This window comes from Mustela erminea, chromosome 11, assembly GCF_009829155.1.
Source record: "Mustela erminea isolate mMusErm1 chromosome 11, mMusErm1.Pri, whole genome shotgun sequence".
In the NCBI taxonomy this organism is placed as follows: Eukaryota; Metazoa; Chordata; class Mammalia; order Carnivora; family Mustelidae; genus Mustela; species Mustela erminea.
Genome location: NC_045624.1, coordinates 55,589,385 through 55,612,157, shown reverse-complemented (window position 1 = coordinate 55,612,157; position 22,773 = coordinate 55,589,385). Strand labels below are relative to the sequence as shown.

The 22,773-nt window shown below is 33.8% G+C and overlaps 1 protein-coding gene across 11 annotated transcripts in view; it reads left to right on the top strand.

Moving 5' to 3' along the window:
• The window catches only part of HDAC9 (histone deacetylase 9), a 923,925-nt gene that overhangs the window by 861,616 nt on the left and 39,536 nt on the right, over positions 1-22,773 (top strand). For all 11 annotated transcript variants that reach the window (XM_032304495.1, XM_032304501.1, XM_032304493.1 and 8 more), the window contains one exon: positions 18,355-18,439. In XM_032304495.1, the coding sequence (XP_032160386.1) occupies positions 18,355-18,439 (85 nt within the window). The remainder of the gene's footprint in view (positions 1-18,354; positions 18,440-22,773) is intronic.

Sequence of the window (22,773 nt, the reverse complement as noted above, 5' to 3'; positions counted from 1 at the left end):
TCAGCAGTCTTTTCTTACTGCACTTTGAATATATCATGCCACTCCTTTATGGTCTCTGCTGAGGTTTCTGCGGAGAAATCCACTCTTAAACTTAATGAGATTTTCCTATCTGTGAAAATTTGCTTTTCTCTTGGTGTTTTTAAGATTCTCTCTCTGTCTTTAAATTTTGAAAATTTAATGTTCCTTCGTGTGGGTCTCTTTAGATCCATCTAATTTGGTACTCTTTGGGATTTCTATATTTGGATGTCTGTTTCTCTCCCAGGGTGAGGATAATTTTTAACCACTATTTCTTCAAATAAGTTTTCTGTCCTTTCTCTTCTCCTCCTGAAACTCCTGTAATTCCTTTGATTTGCTCCGTGGTATCCTGTAAGTCCTTTAAGCTATCTTTACTGTTTCTCATTCTTCTTTTTTCTTTTTGCTATTTTGACGGGTTGAGTTTCACTGACCTGTCTTTGAATTCACTTATCTTTTCTTTCATTTTATCTAGTCTGCTCTTGAACTCTTCTGTTGAATTTTTCAGTTCAGTTATTTTATTCTTCAGTTCTATGATTTTTGTTTGGTACCTTTTAATATTCTCAATCTCTTTCTTGACATTTTCACTTTGTTCCTGTGTTGCTTTCCTGATCTCAGTGACCATCTTCACAGCTGTTTTTTTTTTCTTTTAATTCAATTTAGTTAACGTCTAGTGTATTATTATTTTTATGGGTAGAATTTAGTTAGTTATTCATCAGTTGCATATAACACCCAGTACTCCTTATATCATGTATCCTCCTTAATGCCCATCACCCCATCCCCCCAGCCATATCCTCTCCAGGAACCCTTAGTTTGTTTACTATAGTTAAGAGTCTCTTATGGTTTGCCTCCCTCTCTGTTTTTATCTTATTTTATTTTTCCTTCCCTTCCCCAGTGTTCATGTACTTTATTTCTTAAATTCCACATGAGTGAAATCATACAGTATTTTTCTTTCTTTTACTGACCTTTTTGATTAGGATAATACACTCTAGTTCCATCCACATCATTGCAAATGGTGAGATTTCATTCTTTCTGATGGCTGAGTAATATTCCATTTTATATATAGTATATGTAATTTGTATATAATGTGTTTGTGTGCACACACCAGTTCTTCTTTATCCATTCATCTGCCGATGGACATTTGGGGTCTTTCCATATTTTGGCTATTGTGGACATTGCTGCTATAAAAATTGAAGTACATGTGCCCTTTTAAATCATATTTTTGTGTCCTTTGGATAAATACCTAGTAGTGTAGTTCCTAGGTCATAGGGTAGCTCTTCTTAACCTTTTTGAGGAAATTTCATATGGTTTTCCAGAGTGACTCTATTTTTTATAGTGAATATATACAAGTGTTAAGACTGTTTTATATATTTTACCTTTTTTCATGAACTTACAATATGACCACTTACAAAATAAACATAAAATCATTTTTTAAATTTGTCATGCATATTATTTTTTAACAGTGACTTCCGCTTTTGTCTGTGGTATTTATGAAGGGGGGAAAAATGGTTTTTTTCTTCCACATGCTGAACACCTAAGTTTTATTGTCATCTTTATCTTACAAATCTGTAGTACTTCAACATGACTATTATGCCTTATCTATTGAATTAAATATGTACTAAGGAAAAGATGAGAAAGAAAACTTGAGCAATCTTTAAGTCTTTACTCTGTTGTATAATTTTAGACAGCGCAACACTCAAGGCTGTTGCCATCTAATGATTATTATTATTAGTGCATTGCTATTTCAGATCACACAAAGTTCAGAATGTCTAATATTTTCCAAATATTAGAGTCCTTCTGAGTTTCCTGTGAACAAATGATTTAAAAAATAATGCTGGGCATTTTTTTTTGCACAAATGGCAATAAAGAAATGCAAAAAAAAAAAATGCTACTTCTGTCTTGTCAGTTAATGTTGAGCTGCTCTATTTGCCTACCAGAAAACATTATTTTGCATATTCACCTACAGTCTCAACTTACTTGATTTTAAATATGGAAACATTTTAGAGAAGCAGACTGGTTTTAATATTTACATTATAAAGCTTATGCCAGATGTGCAGAAAATCACAGTAGGTTGTGGATTGTGGCTCCATGGATGATTGACCTGCTCAGAAAAAAATGTTACCCAGTTGCAAAAGCCAAGTACTTTTCCAACTATGTGAAAGGAAATTATGGATTTCACTGGCTCTCTTTGAGCATATTCATTCAAATGAGATTCTATTTCTTTGTGCTAGTAATCTTTACACTTGGCCTACTTTATTCTTCCAAGGGAGGATTTCCAGTGAGAGTGGAATAATTTTTTTGGTGTGGTCTCTTTCTTTAAGAGATGACTTATTTCAGAACACATTCTGGTCAGTTGTGTGAGTTACATGGTTTTCTTAATTTGTCTGAATATACTAAAAAGCTAAATGGTTGTGTTTTGTACCTTCCTTCCACTACATGACCTTTTGACAGGGATGTCTGTGGTCATTTTATTATACGGGCTATGCCTAGAGCTCAAACAGACTGTTTTTGTAGAGTAATTAGTGACATAGCTTTAGAACAGTGTCCCCTAATTTAAAGTTTGGGCCCTATTCTCAAATCTACTGTACCTTTTCTCTGCATTTTTAAAAGACCAGGCTTGAGATAGAGGAAGGTATAAAAATGTCATTGGTCGGTCTTAAACATGCCCATGTGGATGTGTAGGCACCAAAAATTCCAGTAAATTACAACTGAAATGATTATTTTTGGCTATATTGACAGTTTAATCAACTGTAATATCTGGACATCTTGTAGTAAATTTGCTTTAGTTATTATAATACCCTAAATACCACCTTTTCTTCTTTCATTGACTATCTTTAATTGCATAAGCACAATTTAAAATTTGTGTATCATGAACTAAAGGAAGACAAGTTTAAATGATATTTGATTTTCTGTATCTTTTTTCCCATTGAGGTTTCTTTGGAATATAAATAAGATTATAAATTTCCCCACAAGATACTTTAAGGGAAACAGATGGATTTGGTATATTGAACTTTGAAAGGTAAATTTTGGTGTGTCACATCTATCAGTATGCAGAGGAACAAAGCTTAGGAAAAGAAAGATTTTTTTTTGTTAATGAAAAATGGAAGAAAAATACATGTGTGTTGTGCATTATAATTCATTTGAAAAAAGGAAATGAAAATGTAATACTTGAAACAACTTAAGAAACAAAGAGTTCTTCTCACTTTCATTGACAATATAATTTATAATCCAAGGTCTGGCTTTCTATATATTTTTTCCAGTTCAAAGGTCATCATGACTAACAGCATGACTACATTGAAGTTTTAAATTTCATTCTTTTAGAAAAAAATAATATATAATAAGGCATATTGCATGTACCTCATCATTTTAAAAAGTGCATACATGTAGTTTTCACAGTAGTTTTATGTAGTAAGGTCTAGGTAAAAGAATTTTTAAAAAAATCTTTCAAATACCAATTATTGCAATACCAATTATTGCAATTTCAAATCCCAGTTTCCCTCCAAACTCCCTTTTCAAGTGATTAATAGGGCAATTATAACTTATTATCTGGCATTTCACTTTTACAAATAGCAAAATGTAGTAAAGCTTTAGCTTAAAACATTGGCAGAACCTACCTTGGCTTCTCAACACTGAACATGCAATTGAACTCAAATTAGGAAGGTCAAGAAGGGCCTTTTTGAGGGACTCTGCACTTTGTCAGATGTATTTATTCATGTGTAGAAGATTAGAATTCATAAACATTTTGCCAGTTTTTTGAATGCTATTTCTTTTCCTTGTTGTTCTTGGCCAGGCCATGTCAGTACAGCAAAATCCTGCTTCATATGACTTATTATCAGCAGAATAATATGTATTACATAACTCAAAGGAATTATAAAATCAGCAGGAACTTTTGGCTCTGCATCTTAGTGTAAATATATAGATGGGTACCAAAAAAACTTAATTTTTTAAAAATTAAGTTATCTGAGTGATGCAACCAAAATAGGAATTTTTCCTTTTAAATATTTTTTATCATGAGAGTGATCTAGTTACCAAAACATCTTTTACCTGTCCTTTTAAGAAATATGCACAAGGTCAGTCAAAATAATACAGTATTGGATTAAAACTGGTTTAAGCACGGTACAGAAAATTCCTTGAGGCAACTGACTTTGAAGACATACCATACGTGCATTTTTTTTTTCTTTTTCTTGGCAAAGATCAGAACTTAGATTTATCAGTCCAATCAGTGTATGATGAATATTTTTGAACTTCTTCAGTGAAGCACTTAGAAACAGCTTAGAAACCAGCTTTGGGGGTTGCAAGAAATTGAAGTGACTATCTAAATCAGAAGAGTTAGGCTGCTTGGAATGGCATCAGAGGTCTTTATGCAAATAGTTACATCATTTTTAGAATCAGAAATATGTGTGAGGTTCTTGGGGAAAATGATTTTGGTAGTCTGCATTTGTGCTGGTGGCGGTGGCAGCAAACAGTGGCACAGTTAATTTAAGGACAAATTTGCCTACTGTTATGCAAAGCCAATTAACAGCACCCTGGGTTGCTCCCCTGAAGGAAATGTTTCCAAGAGGTGAGAAAAGCTTAAGCTGTTGGCATTCCTATGGAATCTAAAACGAAAACATTGAAAAACTTTAGGCAGGTTAAAGAAAGGGGAGGACATATAGTAGGAAGAGCCTTGGGTAGTAAGTTGGAAACATGGCCATTAAAAGGCCACCTGTCAAAACAGAATAAATGACTGTTTTAAGCTTGTTAGAGAAAAAAACAAATGCTGTCAATGTGGAAGTTGTTGGGATGATGCTACAGCCTCTGGTACTAAAGGTTCAGCCCTTATATTTGAGTCTATGGCATGTTTTTTCTTTTTTTAAAATGTTTTTTATTTGAGTAGAGTTGAAAAACAATATTAACGTTGGTTTCAAGGGTACAGCAGTGATTCAGCCTTTTGCTGTGTTATGCTACGCTCACTGCAAATGTAGCTGCCATCTGTCACCATATGATGCTATTAAAATATCGACTATAGCTTTGTTTACATCTCCTTCACTCTTATTAAGGTTTGTCTTTTACTCCTTCCTTCATTCCTTCTTCTTCTCCCTTTCTCCCTCCCTCTTTCTTTCCTCTCTTCCTCTTTCCCTCTCTTTCAAGATTTTATTTATTTATTTGAGAGAGAGAGAGAGCACAAGCAAGAAGAGGGGCAGAGGGAGAGGGAGAAGCAGACTGCCCAGTGAGCAGGAAGCCTGGTGCAGGCTCAATCCCAGGACTTTGGGATTATAACCTGAGCCAAAGGCAGACTCTTAACCAACTGAACCACCCAGGTGCCCCTCTTCCTTCCTCCTTCCCTCCCTTCTTCCCTCCTTTTTTGCCTTTTTATCTCTTTTTATTTCCCACTTTCCCTTCTTGCCTTCCTCTGTTCCTTTTTCTCTTTTCCCCTCCTCTTTATAATAACTGCAGTCTTCTGTATAGTGGCTCAGCTGCTTTTTTTCTGACTTGGATTTCAGCAGCAGTGGTTACACTTAGTGATTGTATATGTTGATATCTTCCCAAGGTGACTTTTTGCTCTAAGGATGCTGAAAAAGTCCCTTGAATTAACTCTAATAGGTGTTGACAACTACCCCTGAGGTGAACTCTGGAGATGGTACTCTCCAAGTTGGTCACCAGGGGTTTGTTTGCTTTAAATTTTAAATAAAGAAGTTTTGCCATCTTTTCATCCTTTAGATTATGTATGACTGACTCCATTGGGGAATTGGTGTGAATCTGGCAAAGCTTATAATCTCGTAAATAGTTGGAATTCATGAGTAGAGAAAGGGAGAATTGAATACAGGGACAATGTATGATAATTCAGAAAACATTTTTCTAAGGTTTCTTTCTTAGACTGAATCCTATCCATTTTCTGAAAGAGAATGTAGGAATAAAGAGAGTAAAAATGTTTTGGAAAATATTATTTAAAGATACTTTCTGTTGTAGATATGGCCTATGATATTACATTTCTTATATTCTATAAGGTTTATAAGAAATTGAGCCAAAGTGATATGGGGATACTTTGTTGTTGTTATCTGTTTTAGCAAATGCCAAATAAAGTAGAAGATAACTGGTAATTCAAAACTCCGTCATGTAAATGTTATATAACTGTTTGTCTTTAGGCTTTCCAGAAGGTGTTAAAAGGAATGTGGGCTGAGAACCTATATACTTCATAGGGTTCCAATTACCAATAAAAGAAAGCATTTCTTTTCAGTGGTGAAACAGACATATTTCAACATTCATTTATCTTCCCATTCATTCAGTAGTTTTTTATTGGACATCTTTTTTTTTTCCTCAGAAGTTCTAATACAAGTAACATTAAAAGCAATATAAACAAAATACCTTAGGAATGTAATATAGGACCTTTTGTATTTAGTTAAATACAAAATGAGGATGGAGGAATATTTTAATAGAGGTAACACTTAACCTTGGTCTTAAATAAAAATGAGATTTTGACAAGCAAAAATCAAAGGAAAGAATTTATCTGTTATAGTAAAAATACATAGATAAAGACATTAAGACTTCTTGAAATTGTGGGTGGCTCTGTTTTGGGTTTGCTTTGTTTTTAGCAGAGGAAAGGCTACTTTGAATGGAATAAAAGTAAATAATGAGGCTGGATCAGTGGTATGGAATATGATAAGGAATTGGAATTTTTGTGGAAAATATGGAAGACTTAAACAAATAAGCACCATACTTTGGGGTGAAATAACAACAAAGTATGTAATTTTTGAAAAAGACAGATTCTCATGTAAGAAAAAAAAGAATTTCTTAAGGAAATAATCATTAGGCAAAGTTTTCCTCTGATTATCAATAAACAGAACAATAGTCTATCAGTGATATGTTGGAGCTCTCAGTGGCTTGTGAAAGCCAAGTGTGTGTATATCTCTACTCATATCTGAGTTCAGTCACATCACACTGGTATCTTGAAATAGGCATTTGTGGGAATATTTATAGCATGGAATTCAGCAAATGCTACAAATTACAGCTATTTCTGTTAAACATTTACCAGCACACCACTGCTACATGATGTAAAACAGGTCTTCTTAGCAGAAAAATTGACATTGGAAAAGAGTATAGTATAGATCTTTTTTACTAAACAAACAAACAAACAAAAACCCCAAGGAAAAGCAACTTAAAAATGCAAATTAGATTAAAGAAGAGAAAATTTAAAAACACATGCAGAGAGGAAAAAATAGGATCGAAGACAATCAAACAGGATGACTTACCAAGTATAACTATCAAATTTAAGCTTATTTGAAAAACAAGGACAAGAAAACAAGGTTTTTGGCATATAGAATGAATTAAGCCTTTGTTATAAAAGTTAATATCTAAACTATGGGCATTGTGTTAGGAAACTGCACATAAAACACTGAGCAGACTTCCCTTTAATGTTACTGAAACTTCATTTTAACATGCACCTATTTATTTATTTATTTATTTCCCTAACTCACCTGTGGTTTGAAATGTTTTCTCATTGTATTGCACATCTATAATCTTACCTCAGGGCTTAAAAATATTGATAGTGTGAATTATCCAATTTATTGCATTCATTATCCTCTTTCCAGTAGACCACTATGCCTCCTTTTCACCATTAAGTTCATTTTTAATTATTTAGCTAGTTCTTACTACAGGTGTTTAATTATGCCACTAAGTCCAAACTTGCCATAGTTCAATATCAGAGAAACTATGGGGTACTATTTGAATATGATAATGAATAGAGGGACTTCTTCATAATCTTCCTTCTTCCATTCATTAGCTGATATTTTGTGTCATGGTAGCTTTTTTTTTTTTTAGTATTTACTTATTTACTTTACAGAAAGAGAGAGATTTGGTGGGGGCAGTGGGGGGAAGGGTTGGAGAAGGTTTGAGGAGAGAATCCCCAAGCAGACTCCCCTCTAGCACAGAGCCTGATGTTGGGCTCATCCCACAACCCTTGAGATCATGACCTGAGCAGAAACCAAGAGTCAGATGCTCAACTGATTGAGCCACCCAGGTGCCCCAGTGTTATGGTAACCCCAGCATTAAATAGAGCAATAACCTCAATAATAATCTCAGATTTTAGCCTGCATGTCCCTCTTATTTTGTTCAAGTTGCCTTTAATATCTTATGTGGGCTGCATGGTCATGACTTACCCTTTGTTTCCTGGTTTTCCTGATACTCTCATAAGACTTGTTAGATTTATATCATTCCTCTTGGCCAGAGATGTTTCTTTACTGCCATGTGATATCACCCTTCATTATCCACATGTAGGTAGGATTCAGGCAGACTCAGTGTGAATAATCTTAGTAGTCTGTCAGTGTAGTAACTTGATTACCAGTGGAATCCATCCTCATTTAGTATTTTTTTTCCCCCAATCTGTTTGGTCAAGAATTTCAGTGACTTCAAATGAATAAAAGGGATTATTTTGAAAGTGACTCATGAATCACAATGTAGATAAAATTATAACCAGATTTACTTAAGCAATCAAATTAAACATGTATAGCTAATTGCAAACATCTCTAAGACAATTAGTTAAATGAAGGTTGAGTTTTAACCCCCAATCCCTTCTCACTGGGGAATTGATAATAGTTCATCCTCCTGGAAGGTCAGGTCTATATGGCAAACTACTTCTTTATCCTCTTGGTCTTGATCATCATATTCTTCCAAAGTTCTGCAATTTCTTTGATCCTGACAACTAAATCGTTTCTGACTTTTTTCTCTGTTGCTTTGCATGTTATAGTGCATCTCTCAGTCCCTTTTTAAGTGAATTCATAGCCTGTATCTAAGAATACAACTTGTTGTTTTTGCTGAAACACTCATAGTCTCACTTTTTTCCTAAAATGCACAATAGTATAGAAGAAAAAATATGGACTCAAGAACCAGACTTAGTTTCCCTATTCCCTTATGTCAGAAAACATACTCTCTTTTTTAAATGTCTTTAACTGTAAAGTATAATATTCAGAAAACTGTATAAGGTATGAACATATAACTCAATGAAATACTACATATCAAGCACATATATAATCATCAACCAAGTCAGGAAATAAAATCTCATCACTTCAGTAGGGCCCATATTTTCTTTCCCAATTAATACTCCCTTTCTCTTTTCTGAAAGTAACCAATTTCCTGTTTTCTAACATAATATATTTACCTATTTTTTTAACTTTACATACATGAAACCGTATATATATCTCTTTGTATATAACTTCTTTTGCTCAATATGATGTTTGTGAGACTCATCCATGTTATTGCAACTAGCTATAGTTCATTCGTTTGTACTGTTGTATAGTACTACACTTCATAAAAAGAATAGGAAATACCATAGTTTCTTTATTCTACTTACATTTTTAAAATTTATTCTACTTTTAATGAATATAGGGAATTTTTCAGTTTGGGGGCCATTATGTACAATGTTATAATAGATGTTATGTGTGTTTCTTGATGCATTTGTACACACATTTCTGCTGAATATATATCTAACAGAGATATTGCTGGGTTGTGAGATTTGCATGTGTTTAGTTGTTATAGATAATAACAAACTGTTTTCCATAGTGGTTGTCACAATTCATACTCCTACCAGTAGCATATGACTGTTTCATTGTTCTGTATATTTCCTGTTTATTGGTTCTATATATGGGTATTGTCAGTCTTTTAAAATTTTAGACATTATTTTTGATATGTGATAGTATATCAACATGGTTTTGTCTTGGCAAAATGCTAATGAAGTAAATCAGATCTTCATTTACTTTTTTATTATTTGTATATTTCATTTTTGAAGTACTTATTAAGTCTTCTCTCCACTCTCAGATTGTCATTTTTCCTACTGATTTGAGCAGTTCTTTATGGATTCTATTGTTGGTTAAATGTGTTGAAATATCTTATCTAATTATCCTTTTAATCATGTCCTTTGATAAGTAAAAGTAATTTTATTGTAGTACAAACCTATAATTTCCTTTATGATTAGGTTTTTTTTTTTTTGCATTCTTCTAAAGTTTTCTTTGTACCCAAAGCCATTCAAATATTCTCCTCAATCTTTCCTTAAAGCTTTGTTTTTCACTTCAACATTTAGCTACACAGTCTATCAGGAATTGAATATTTATATATAGCATGAAGTAAAAGTCAGGTTTTTTTTTAATGTGGATATACAGTTGATCTTGTGCCATTTATTAAAAAGTTCATCTATTCCTTATGGCCCATATACAGACAAGTATACTCGTCTGTATACTCATGGTGACGCTTTTCTATTCCACAGATCGGTTTGTCTATCTGCTTGACATTATTAGATTGCCTTAACTACTGTGGTTATATAAGAAATCTTGATATGTTAGAACAAATCTCCCAGTTATTTTTTGTCTTCAAGATACTCTTGGGGCTACATTTGTCCCTTCTGTGTTTTATATAATATTTTAGAATCAGCTTGTGCAGTTCCACAAAAGACATATAAATGAATTTAGTTTATCAATGAAAGCAAAGATTATCACATTGTAATTAAAAAATGCTGTTTAAAGGGATACCTTCTGTAATATAATAATAAAGTTTGAATATACAGAAGTGAAGAAAAAATTAAACTACAGAAATTAATGGGAGAGTTCATACAGCTATATTAATATCAGATAAAGTGAACTTTAAGACAAAAAAGAACTAGAGATAGAGATGCTTCATAGTGCTAAAAATATTCTATTAACTGAGAAGATGAAACAGTTCAAGAGTTACATATCTAGTAACATAGCTTCAAAACATATCAAGCAAAAACTGAAAAAACAAATGGAAAAATAATCAAAACCACAATCATAATGACAGATTTTAACACACCTCTCAGAAACTGATTGAGAAAGAAGACAATAAAAATGAGGTATATAGATTTAAATACTTTAATAAACTAGCCCTCATTGAAATATGTAATAAGCCATACTCAGTAACTACAGAGCATCATTCCTTTCAAGGACTCTTACAATGTTTTCAAGAACAAACCGTATTTGGGGGCATAAAATAAATTTCAATTAATTTCAAATAATTGAATTCATAGAGAGTATAACCTCTTACTGCAAGGAATTAAACCAGAATCAGTATTACATAACACAAACAAATGGAAAGACATTCCTTGTTTATGGATTGGAAGACCTGATATTGTTAAAATGCCCGAACTTCACACAGTGATCAACATTTCAGTGCAATCCCTATCAAAACGTCAGTGGATATTTTTCACAGAAATAGAACAAAAATCTTTAATTCATAAGAAACCACAAAAGACTACAAGTAAACAAATCAATCTTGAGAAAGAAGAACAAAGCTGGCGTCCTCATACCTCCAGCTTTAGTAATTAAAACAGTATGGCAGGGCCATAAAGACAAATTTGTAGACCAAGCAAACAGAATAGAAAGCACATATGTGATCACCTAATCTTCAACAAGGGTCCCAAGAATACATAATGGAGAGAGGATGGTCTCTTGAACAAATGGTGCTGGGACAACTGGATATCCATTTATAAAAGAATGAAATTGGACCCTTATCTTACATTATTCACAAAAATGAACTCAAAACGTATTAAGATTTAAATGTAAGATCCCAAACTAAAAAACTCCTAAAAGAAACCAGGGAAAATTTCATGACATTTGTCTTGGTAGTGATTTCATGGGTATGACACCAAAAGCACAGCAACAAAACCAAGAATAAACAAGTAGGACTACATCAAATTAAGAAGCTCTACAGGAAAAGAAAGAACAGAGTGAAAAGGCAATCTGTAGAATTGGAGAAAATATTTGCAAACCATATATATCTGATGAGATGTTCATCTCTACAATAAATAAGAACTCTTAAACAGCTCAGTACGAAAATATACTAATAACCTAGTATTCAAATGGGCAAAGAACTTGAACAGAAATTTGTCAAAGAAGACATATTATGGCCACAAAGTATATGAGAAAATTCTTAATATCACAATTGTCAATAAATGCAAGTCAGAACCACAGCGAGATATCACCTCACATCTGTCAGTATGACTGTTAACCAAAATGCCCAAGATGAGTATTGGCAAAAATGTGAAGAAAAGGGAACCTTTGCATTCGTGTTGGTGGGAATGCAAAATGCTCTGAAAAACAGTATACAGGGCCCTCAAAAAATTAAATATGGAACTTCCATATGATATAGCAATCCTCCTTTTGAATATTTATCCAAAAGAATCAACATCAGGATCTTGAAGAGATAATACACTCCCATGATCATTGCAGCACTATTTACCAAGAACAAGATGTGGACACAAACTAAATGTTTACTGGCAGGTGAATGAATAAGAAAATGTGGTCTATACATACAACGGATAACTATTCAGCATTTAAAAGGAAAGAAATTTTGCAATATGTGAAACATGAATGAACCTTGAAGCTATTATGCTAAGTGAAATAATCCAGTTGCAGAAAGCAAATATTACATGATTCCGCTTACATGATGTATCTAGAATAATCAAATTCATAGCATCAGAAAATGGAATGGTAGTTGTCAGGGACCAGAGGGAAGAGAAATGAGGAGTTACTAATCAATGAGCATGAAATTTCAGTCAAGCAAGATGAATAATTATGCTCTAGTGATCCACTATATGACATTATGCCTATATCAACAATAATGTATTGTACACTTAAAAATATGTTAAGTGGTTAGATCTCATGTTAAGTGCTCTTGCTACTGAAAAATAAAATAAAAGTAAGACACCAATGATGTAAAATAAAATGAAGTATAAAAACAAAACTGAAAAACATAGTTACATAATTTGAAATAAAAATATAATTGGAAAACCTTATTTGGAAATTTCAAAATACAGTACCTCATGAGCCAAAGAAATCACAATGAAAATTAGAAAATATTTTGAGTTGAATGATTATGAAAATACAAAATATTAAAATTTGTGTCATGTATATAAAGTGAATGTGGGGGAAATATAAAGCTTATAAATGTGTATATTAGAATAGAAAATTTAAAAGTAAAGAGAGAAACATACAACTGAAGAAGTTAAAAAGTCAAAGCAATAAATTAAAAATGAAGTAAGCAAAAGAAGCATAAAGAGAGGAGATAATAAAATACAAAAGAAATGTATAATATATGATTTGTAAAAGTCTATGTTTCATTCTTTGAAATAATTAACAAAATTGATAGAACTCTAGGAAGACTGATTGACAAAGAACAGTTATGCATTACCAGTACTCAAAATGAAAAAGGAGGGGTTTATTACAGATTTTAATGTATTAAAGAAAAATTGTTATGTAAAAAAACAGTTGAAATTTTACTTGAAATGGAAAATTTCTTACAAAAATACAACTTTGCAAAAACCAAGTCAGAAAGGTGGAAAATTTGAATGGCACTGTAATTATTAATGAAATTGAATCTTGAATGCCAAACTTACCAAGAGAAAATATTAGACCCCTATACCTTTGTCAGTGAATTCTATAATTTATACTGTTTTAGAGTAAAGGGAGGGAGAGGATGGGAAGAACACTTGACAGCTGATTTCTTGAGACCAGTATTATATGATTCCTCAAACTTAACATTATAAGAAAGGATTATCATAAGAAAATCTTGCTCATAAGCATAGCAGCCAAAACACTAAGCAAAATATTAGCCATTTGTCAGTATCTTGAAAACCCATAACATATGGACATTGGGGAGCGTATGTGCTATGGTGAGTGATGTGAAGTGTGTAAACCTGGCAATTCACAGACCTGTACCCCTGGGGATAAAAATATATGTTTATAAAAAATAAAAAATTAAAAACAAAACACAACAAAAACCCATAACAAAGTTGTATTTAAGCCAGGAACATATTAACGTTCCAAAATAAGCTCCAGTGGTTATGCACCCTCCTTCTGCTCTGATCATGATCTCCAAGTCCTAGGATCCAGCCCTAGCCTGGCTCCCTTCTCAACGGGGAGTCTGCTTCTCCCTCTGCCTCATCCCTCTCCCTTGTGCTCTCTCTCCCCACCTTTCTCTCAAATGAATAAATAAAATCTTCAAAAGAAAATCCAAAGTAAGTAATTATAATTTGTTACATTGAGAGAATGATGAAGTATGCCATTTCAATAGATGCTTAAAAGTCAGTTAATAAATTAAACACCCCATTATGATAACTACTTTCAAAAAACTGGGACTAAAAGGAAAATTTATTAACTTGATAAAAGATATTTACAAATGTTCTACAGTATGCATCAGATTTAAGGGGGAAATATGGAAATTTTTCATTGAAATAAAAAATTGAGCAAAGATGCTCACTTTTATTGCTTTGTTTTAACATTGCACAGTGGTTCTAGACTGTGCAATAGGGTAGGAAAAAAATAAAAAGATTGGACAGGAGTAAACAAATCTATTATTTTTTATGGATGATATAATTGTGTATGTAGAAAGTCTATACAAGATTATTCATATATACATTACTGGAATTAATAAGTTTAAAGATACTGATGCTCAGGGCACCTGGGTGGCTCAGTGGGTTAAAGCCTCTGACTTCAAAAAAAAAAAAAAGCCTCTGACTTCGGCTCAGGTCATGATCTCAGGGTCCTGGGATTGAGCCCCGCATTGGGCTCTCTGTGTAGCGGGGAGCCTGCCTCCCCCTCTTTCTCTGCCAACTTGCAATCTCTGTCTGTCAAATAAATAAATAAATAAAATCTTAAAAAAAAAAGAAATTGATGCTCAATTTAAAAATCAGTTAAAGTTCAAAAATCAATTAAAAATCAATTAAAATCAATTTATTGATTTAAAAATGAATTATCACTTGTATTTCCTAGTCTTTCACTCTAAACCATACCCCAACTATAGCAGGCAAGCAAGAGGGAGAACCTAGTCCACTTAGGTCTCTTAGCTCTGGAGGGTCACGTTTTCTTTCAATTAATCTTTCCTTCATTCATTCAACATTTTAAAAATACCCACCTTATCCCAAGTTCTATCTTTGCCTTTAAATGGCTCACAACAAAATAGAAAATGACAGACATGACTTACCACAATAATGTGTAGAGTAAGCAAGAATATTTGGTGGAAAGATAGCACAGAGATGGAAGTAATTTGCTGTATCAGAATTTTAGAAAAGATATCACAGAGCGGGCAATGTTTATGTTGGTCTTTGGATGATTTAGTAAGGTGTCACCAATTCAAATAAGGATAGAGAAAATTGAATTTAGCAGAAACAGAACAAAAAGGCATAAAAGTGTGAAAATGCTTGATATATTTGGGAAACATAAAAGCTAACGAGAGTAGTTAGATCCTTTGCTTGATTTACGTATACATCTATCCTCATGTACTGATTTGCAAAATCTTTATTTAGCTTTTTTCTGTTCTGAATCATGAAAATAATAAAGTTGATTTTCATGTCTCATGAGTACAGAGTGAGTTTTAAAACTCTTACTCAGGAGCTTCTCCAGGGATACTCTTGCCTATTTCTATAAATGCATCTTAGCCAACTAAAATGACTTTTGATTATTTAAAATGATTTGATTCTAAAGAATATGAAAATTACTTATTTACTACATTGTAACAGTCATAATTTTATGGTATTTCAAAATAGCTGTATACTTAGAAATTACATGATAAGCAAAACTTACCAAACATCTGAACTACATCAATCTGGTATTGCCACTTTGTGTAAAAAATGGAGAAAAATAAATGTCCCTGTTACTGAGTCAGAAAATTTCTATAAAGTTCTATAAGTAATGGTTGCATTTAAGCTTTAGACCTAATAAAGCTGCATGAGAACTTCATGTGTCAAGAGATTGTGTTAAAATTACCTCGTGTGTCTTAATACTCTGTGGTAATAATTATTACTTGATGGAATAGCATGATGGGTGTGAGATATTTTCTACATCTGCATCGGCTTTATCTTTTTTTAAATACAAAAGTACTCTGATTTACATAAAATACACCCTTATTTTTTAATAACTCTAACATTGATTAGCCTCAGTAGGCAATGATTTTGCCCAAATTTAAGAAAAATGACTATTCATTTAACATTATTTCATTACAGTTAGTTATTAGATTACTAATCACGACCAATACTTATAAATATTTGGTAAATAGCTGCTTTAATCAGATGTTTTTAGTGCTTTTAATTGTGAATGATTATATGTGCTGCCGAAGCAAGCACATTAATTGTGAATGATTAAATCAGCACTCTAGAAAAGACAACTCAGTTCTGTGGTCCCTCTATCAAGGTTTTAATTTTATGAAAACAGACTCTCAATGACATTTGCCTTCTTGTCAGTTCAGAGTATTACCTATTACCTTCTCTGCAGAGCTACCAAAGAAAAAATAAAGAACCTACATTGAGAACTTCCTGAATTCATCCCTGTGTGTATACCCTCAAAAATGAAGAAAATTGGGGCAATTTATTGAAGTTTAAATGGCATTCACCTAAAACATGCAGGGAAATGGTTTGGGAGGTTTAAATTATCAGTGTAATTGCTTTAATTCTCTAGGTTGCTTTTATAAGTGGACACAACTTTATCGTATCCAAATGATGATTCCAAATTGTTTGTATTTTTACTCTCAGTACTCTGAATCACATTTATGTCCTGCATAACCCACATCTTAAAAATAGCCCACAAACCTCAATGCAAGAGAGTTCCAGAAGTGAGGTTTTTACATTAATGATCTTCCTGTAGTTTTCTTTGCAGTAGCCAGCACCTTTCAGTTTGTCAGCGTTTTTACTCTAATGTCTCAGAAAAGCTTTTTGAAAGCTATATTCTGAAATACACCTCGTTCTTTTGTTCTTAGATATTTGAACACTGAGTGATGTTTCAAAATGTTTTATTAGTAAAATCCATCTGATTCCTATTAAAATTTTTCTCTAATCTCTGAGACAGAGTGAAAGGAAAGAGTATTTATAAGCAAGATAGCTCAACACTATCTAATTCTGGAATAAGTATCATTCTGCCTATGATTCATTAGTTTCTCTGAGTTAAGAGCTTGTTACTAGGATAACATATTCTTGAAGATACTATCTAAAATACCAGATTTTTCAAAAATATTTTTAAAAATTGTAAGAACTTGAGATTACAGAGCCTTTACACTGACACTTCTTTCTTTCTCACTAAACTGTATTGCAAATAACCTTTTGATGTTTTAAAGGTTTTTCTTTGGCAGCTAAGGAAAACACTCTTGAAAGTTGTATTTAGTGAATTTACCCATGTATAAATATCCCTAAGCTAGTTGGTTATCCTATGGCATCTGGAAGAAAGGTGCTATTGTTTTAGATTCGATGACTGAAGTATAGAATAATCAATTCAGAGAGACCCTGGGGGGAAGATTCACTCACATATGCTGTAGAAACTTGGAATTCCTGAGTTTTTAGGTTCTTTTCTTCAGATGAAGAGACAGATGAGTTTCTATTTCAGTACAGTGTGTGGTGACATCGGTTCCTTTTCATACCATATTATAATTTGACCATCAGTTTGAATTTGAGACTATTGACTTTAAATTTTCTAAGAAAGCTCCTTTTTTTGTTAATACCTTTGTTATTATTACTTTCCTTTTGTTTGCAAATGTTCTGGCTATGCAGTTCCTGGTGCTATATACCAAGCTATATCATCAAGGTATTCCCAGGATGTATCATCAGATTTAGTTCTGCCAAAACACTCCATAAATTACTTAAAGTTCCTCTTCATTTCTTGCAAAGCACTGTTTGCTACGCTTGTCCTTGAAAAATCAGTGTAATTCCAGAAGATCATTATACATTTGCAAGGCAGGAATTCGTCCCATGTTTCCACATGGACATCTGCATAGTTATAAGAACAGTAGAAGTTAAATGAAAATGCACAGTTATTTTCCCTTTAAAATGCACTGTTATTTAGCTTTGGTTTTGTTTGAACATTTTCTCTACCATTTATTTAATAGCAGTTGCCTAAGAGCAGCTGTGTCTCATGGCTTTCTATTGTGAAGTGTCCAGAAGTGTAAAGTGGTTGAATATAAAAACACTGCAAAAGTACAGATAATAGACTGCCCACTTTCTGTGTACTGCAACTTCCCTGAGGTTTTGTTTGCAGGGCCCAGCTGCATATACAGACATGATGGAATTTGGTTTGTAAAGAACCTACAAAAATTACACAAATAACTCAGATTTCTAATGAATAATACACAGACATGCACCTGCTTCATGGACTTCATAGATTAGTTTTGTGACCAATAGAAAAGCCCCTTGGAATTCAATTACATGGCTGCAAAACAGAAAATAAAACTGGCTATACTTTCAGAACTGCTATCAGCAAAATGAAAATATTAACTAGTTCTTCAAGCAAGCTTTGGGGTGGGATTGTTTCAGTTCGCTTTGCTTCTTTCAGATTTACTATAAAGTCATAATATTCTGCTCATTATTCTCTACTATTCTTGCAGCTGGAGCCGCTTGCCGAAGATATTCTCCACCAAACCCCGAATATGAATGCTGTTGTTTCTTTACAGAAGATCATTGAAATTCAAAGTATGTCTTTAAAGTTTCTTTTTAATTTCTAATCAGGTACAACTAATTAAACTTATACTGAAAATGAAAGCACATGAAAAACATATTTGAGTTTCCAAATATGAGAAACATACTTAGAATTATAATTTGCACATATTATATAATCACACCTAAATGTGTTACTACCTTGCTCTCAATGTGGTGATCTAACCTTAACTGATAACTCAGAGGCTCCAGATGTAGAATCTTGTATTTCTCATATTTTCCAAGTACTTGGATTTTTTTTCATTATTACCACTAAGTGTCTGTCCAAAACAATAAAATAATCTAGAAATTTTGATTATATTGTCTAATTTAACTAAGGATAAGTTATCGCCTAATGATGTTGGAATTCAGCAATCATTTACTGTTTTTTTCCTTTCCTATTTTTTTAAAATTTTATTTAGTTTTATTTTTCTATGAATCTAGTAAAGTAAAATTATGGAAGAACTTAACATTTATGAATATTATATTTCATGGAGAAGTATGTTCTTTTTTTTAGTTTAATTTAATTTTATTTTTTGTATGTGTATATGTTCCAAAATTCCATTGTTTATGCACCTCACCCAGTGCTCCATGCAATACGTGCCCTCCTTAATACCACAACCAGGCTCACCCAACCCCCCCCCCCCCCCGCAAATACTCACTCCTAGTGAGAATTGTACCTAGCACTTGTAAATCCAATATTCCCCCAAACTCTTAGCAATACCATGTGGATTTTAATTAGCATTTTTCTTTAAATTTTTTCTATTATTTGAGTTTTTTGTGTATTTTATAGTCTCTTAGTCTTGGTTCCTTAGAGGATAATGATCAGGAGGACAGGAATCACATCTTTTCACCCCTGCAGGTAACTGTAAAAAGGGTTGGCAGCAGAGGAGAGGTTTGAAGTGCATGGGAACCTGGGACTCAAGAGTAGACAGATTTAAGTAGGTTGGATTTGATCTTCAAGGCCCTACGAACCAGAGTTTGCTCCAAAGGGAGTTTCTGAAGAAAACCTCCCCTTTCTTAGTCATGGACATATAATGTAGTAAATGTTGTTGGCTTCTCAGCAACAATGCCTTCCTCACTTGTACTCAAAAGAAGCCTGGTTTTCCTCGTGAATCTTTGTCACCGGATACCAGGGGAAAATGAACTTACGCCCAGCTCCAGGAGAGCAGTTCTTAGTCTAAGGCTAAACTAGACAACCCACTTAACAGTGATTGGTTAAGGAATGGGTACGTGATGCAATTTTGGCCACTGAGACTCAGAGCTGGCTTCTTGGGTGTTCAGCTGTGTAGTCACATAGGCCCCACACTTAGAAGGACCCTATGCATGGTTTAATGCTCTTACTATTGCTATCTTTAAATTTGTATAAAAAATTTTGAGCAAGGGGCCCACATTTATTTTGCACTGAGCCCTGCAAATTATGCAGTCAGTCCTGATAATATTCAAGGTTAGTGATGTGAAAAGATACTTGCCAAGAAAGACTGATAGTAACATCACCCTAGGGAGGAAGAAGTAAGGTTGTGGTTGAGAAGGAACAGAATGGTGAGTTGAGGTAAAGAGAAAGACAAATATGAGAGTGATCTCTTGTCATTTGGGACATAGAGTAGAAATCACTACAGAGAAAGTTGTTTCAGACTTTGGCTTTGACACTATGTGGTACATTTTTTATGTCATTCTGTGAATTGTGTATCTTTTGAGGCCATTTAATTGTATGTCTTTGGGGCCACTCTTCCAGACTACAGAAACAGAAAGGGGCTGCATTAGGTCCATAAAGCAATAAAATTAAAGTCAGTGTTTCCAAGTACCAAATTTTATAATGGCTTGAGAAGTTAAAATTATGGGCTTCTGGCCTAGCAAACAATGCTAAATTTCCTTATAAACTATAAAACTGTGCTCTTACTTTTACCTTTCTCTGTTTTATAACCAGTCTTCCATTTTAAGTGCTCTTACAGGAATCCAGGCCCTTCACTGGGCTCCCCATTTCCTCTTTGGTGGGGAAAGTAGTTAAGACTCACCCCATAATTTGGATCCCAGTGCAAAATGAAAATGTGTGAATGCTTCCATGTTAAAAAAAATTACCATAATTCAGGAAGGTGACCACAGAGCATTGAACCAAACATGGGGACTCTTAGGTACATGGAAGACCTTTGCAGCTACACTGGTTGCCTCTAAGGTAGCCTTTGTTAACTGAAGAACCTTCTCTTCACATATGTCTCTGAGCATCACACAGGTGCCTCCTTTTAACTTTGGGAGGTGTTTGAATTTCAGCCTACCTCTTAGTACAGGTTGTGAAGGATTATTTTGTGCTACAGTTTGAGACTACAGTATCCTAAAACTATGTAAATGTTGAGAAGCAGGATTTGTAGCATGTGGGAAACATTCAGGCAAGTTCCTAGATAGCCTTGTCCTGAGGCAGACAGCAAGGTGCTGACAGGCCTTATATGAATTTCTCTTTGAGAACTGAGCCCCCCAGCTGAGGGTATGCAGGTGCTGGAGGCTGTGATTAACATTGGCCTTTTGCCTGGCCACATGTATGAGAATATTTGGCAGCAGGACCATCCCTGTTGTCCTTGTTTATGTTTTACTCTTTTAACCCAGAAGAAAAGACCTTACAAGGCAGTACAGCAGGGCAACCATTCCTTCTGACAGGTAATAAAGACCCCTTCTGACAGGTCAGGTTCTGGTTTCATCTCAAGATGGTGGATGTATACAAAGATCAGCCATTTTTGAGATGACAAAAGAGATGATCAGGTCAAGAAGCTTCATGTTTGCACATGCTGTTCACTCTAGCAAGTGTTTTGCCTCATCCCTATTAAGTTTTCTGGATTTAGCTCAGATGTTCTCTCTTTTGGGAAGCTGTATATCCCTTCATTGTCATTCTAGATTAGGTACATTTCCTGTGTGTTTTCATAGCAGGGCTTGTTTTTGCTGATATTCTTTGTTTTTAATTGCTGAATTCTTTGCACAGTATCTGGCACATAGTAGGCATTGTGCAAATGTTTACTGAATAGATGAAACAACTTATCTTTCAATATTTGCCACATTATTTTACTTAGCCCAAGTTGATTTTTTTTAACTAACAAAGGTAACCCATGTCGAGAAAAGATGAAGAAGAATGGGCAAAATATATGTGAGCTCTTTTTGTCTTCTGTCTTTTTGTCAAAATTCAATCCCATCATTCATAATGATGAATCATTTCTAAGAAAGAATTTGAATTACTTGTGAGCTACCATTTCTGTCTCTAATCTTTGAGGCGGCAATTCTCAGAGCTGAAATTCATTGTTGGCTGATGACTGTAATCACCAACAAGTGATGCCAGGTAAGAGTCAGCCCAGAGAAGGATAAATGATCCTCATATGTATGTTTCCTTTCCTAAAACCCATCCTAACAACTTATAGAGTCTGTTATACTCTTCTTCCCTTCTTTTGCATTGCAAGGTGAGAAGCAAGGTTCCCAAATGCCTTTTTTCCACACCAGTCCTGGCCCATGATAACATGTTCACTGATTTTGAAGGGAGGAATCATGAAGTGAGTTTTCCATAAAACTTAATTCATGTAGTTTGAAAGACTGTAATTTTAAATTCTAAAACATACAATGAATGATATTGATATTGATCTGTGAAACCCCAAAATATGAAAACCACAAGTATAGAGCCATGGTTTCCTTTTATTTATTTAAATGTTTAGTAAGAAGAGTACTCTTTTTAAGTGTCAACCAATTTTCTAGATCTCCTGCATGATAATAGTGATAATCATAATATCTTTTGATTTGTAGATCAAGAAAAATATATATGTACACAAGGATTTGAGGATTCTTTAAAATTTTTGCTGCAACCCTCAAGTGGTTTGGAGCTGATAAGTTGAAAAACACTAGTGTAGAGGATTTAAAAATGACAGGAACTTCAGTACTCACAAGGCATGATGAATAAGCCACTTAACTTTTCTGAGAAATTTCAAGAGGAATGGCATCCTACTCTACTAAGTTGGATCTACTGTGGCAACAAAATGGGAAATAAGAATCAGGATCATTTTTAAAAAATGGTTGTGGTATTTTTCCCATCTGCCCCTACTCATCTTTTCCCCACTCTAGGGATTCTTCCTTTGATTAGTGGATTGGGTCTTCTTAGAATTCCTTGTTATGCCAATCATAGCAAAATGGTTACATAGGCCAGAATGAGAATGAGGAAGGGAGAGTATTTGTCATGTATGTTCTTGTCAAACAACATCCATGTTTCCAGCATATAAAATTTGTCAGTATAGCTAAATCTCTCTCTCTCTCTCTCTCTCTCGTTCACACACACACACACACACACACACACACACACACACACA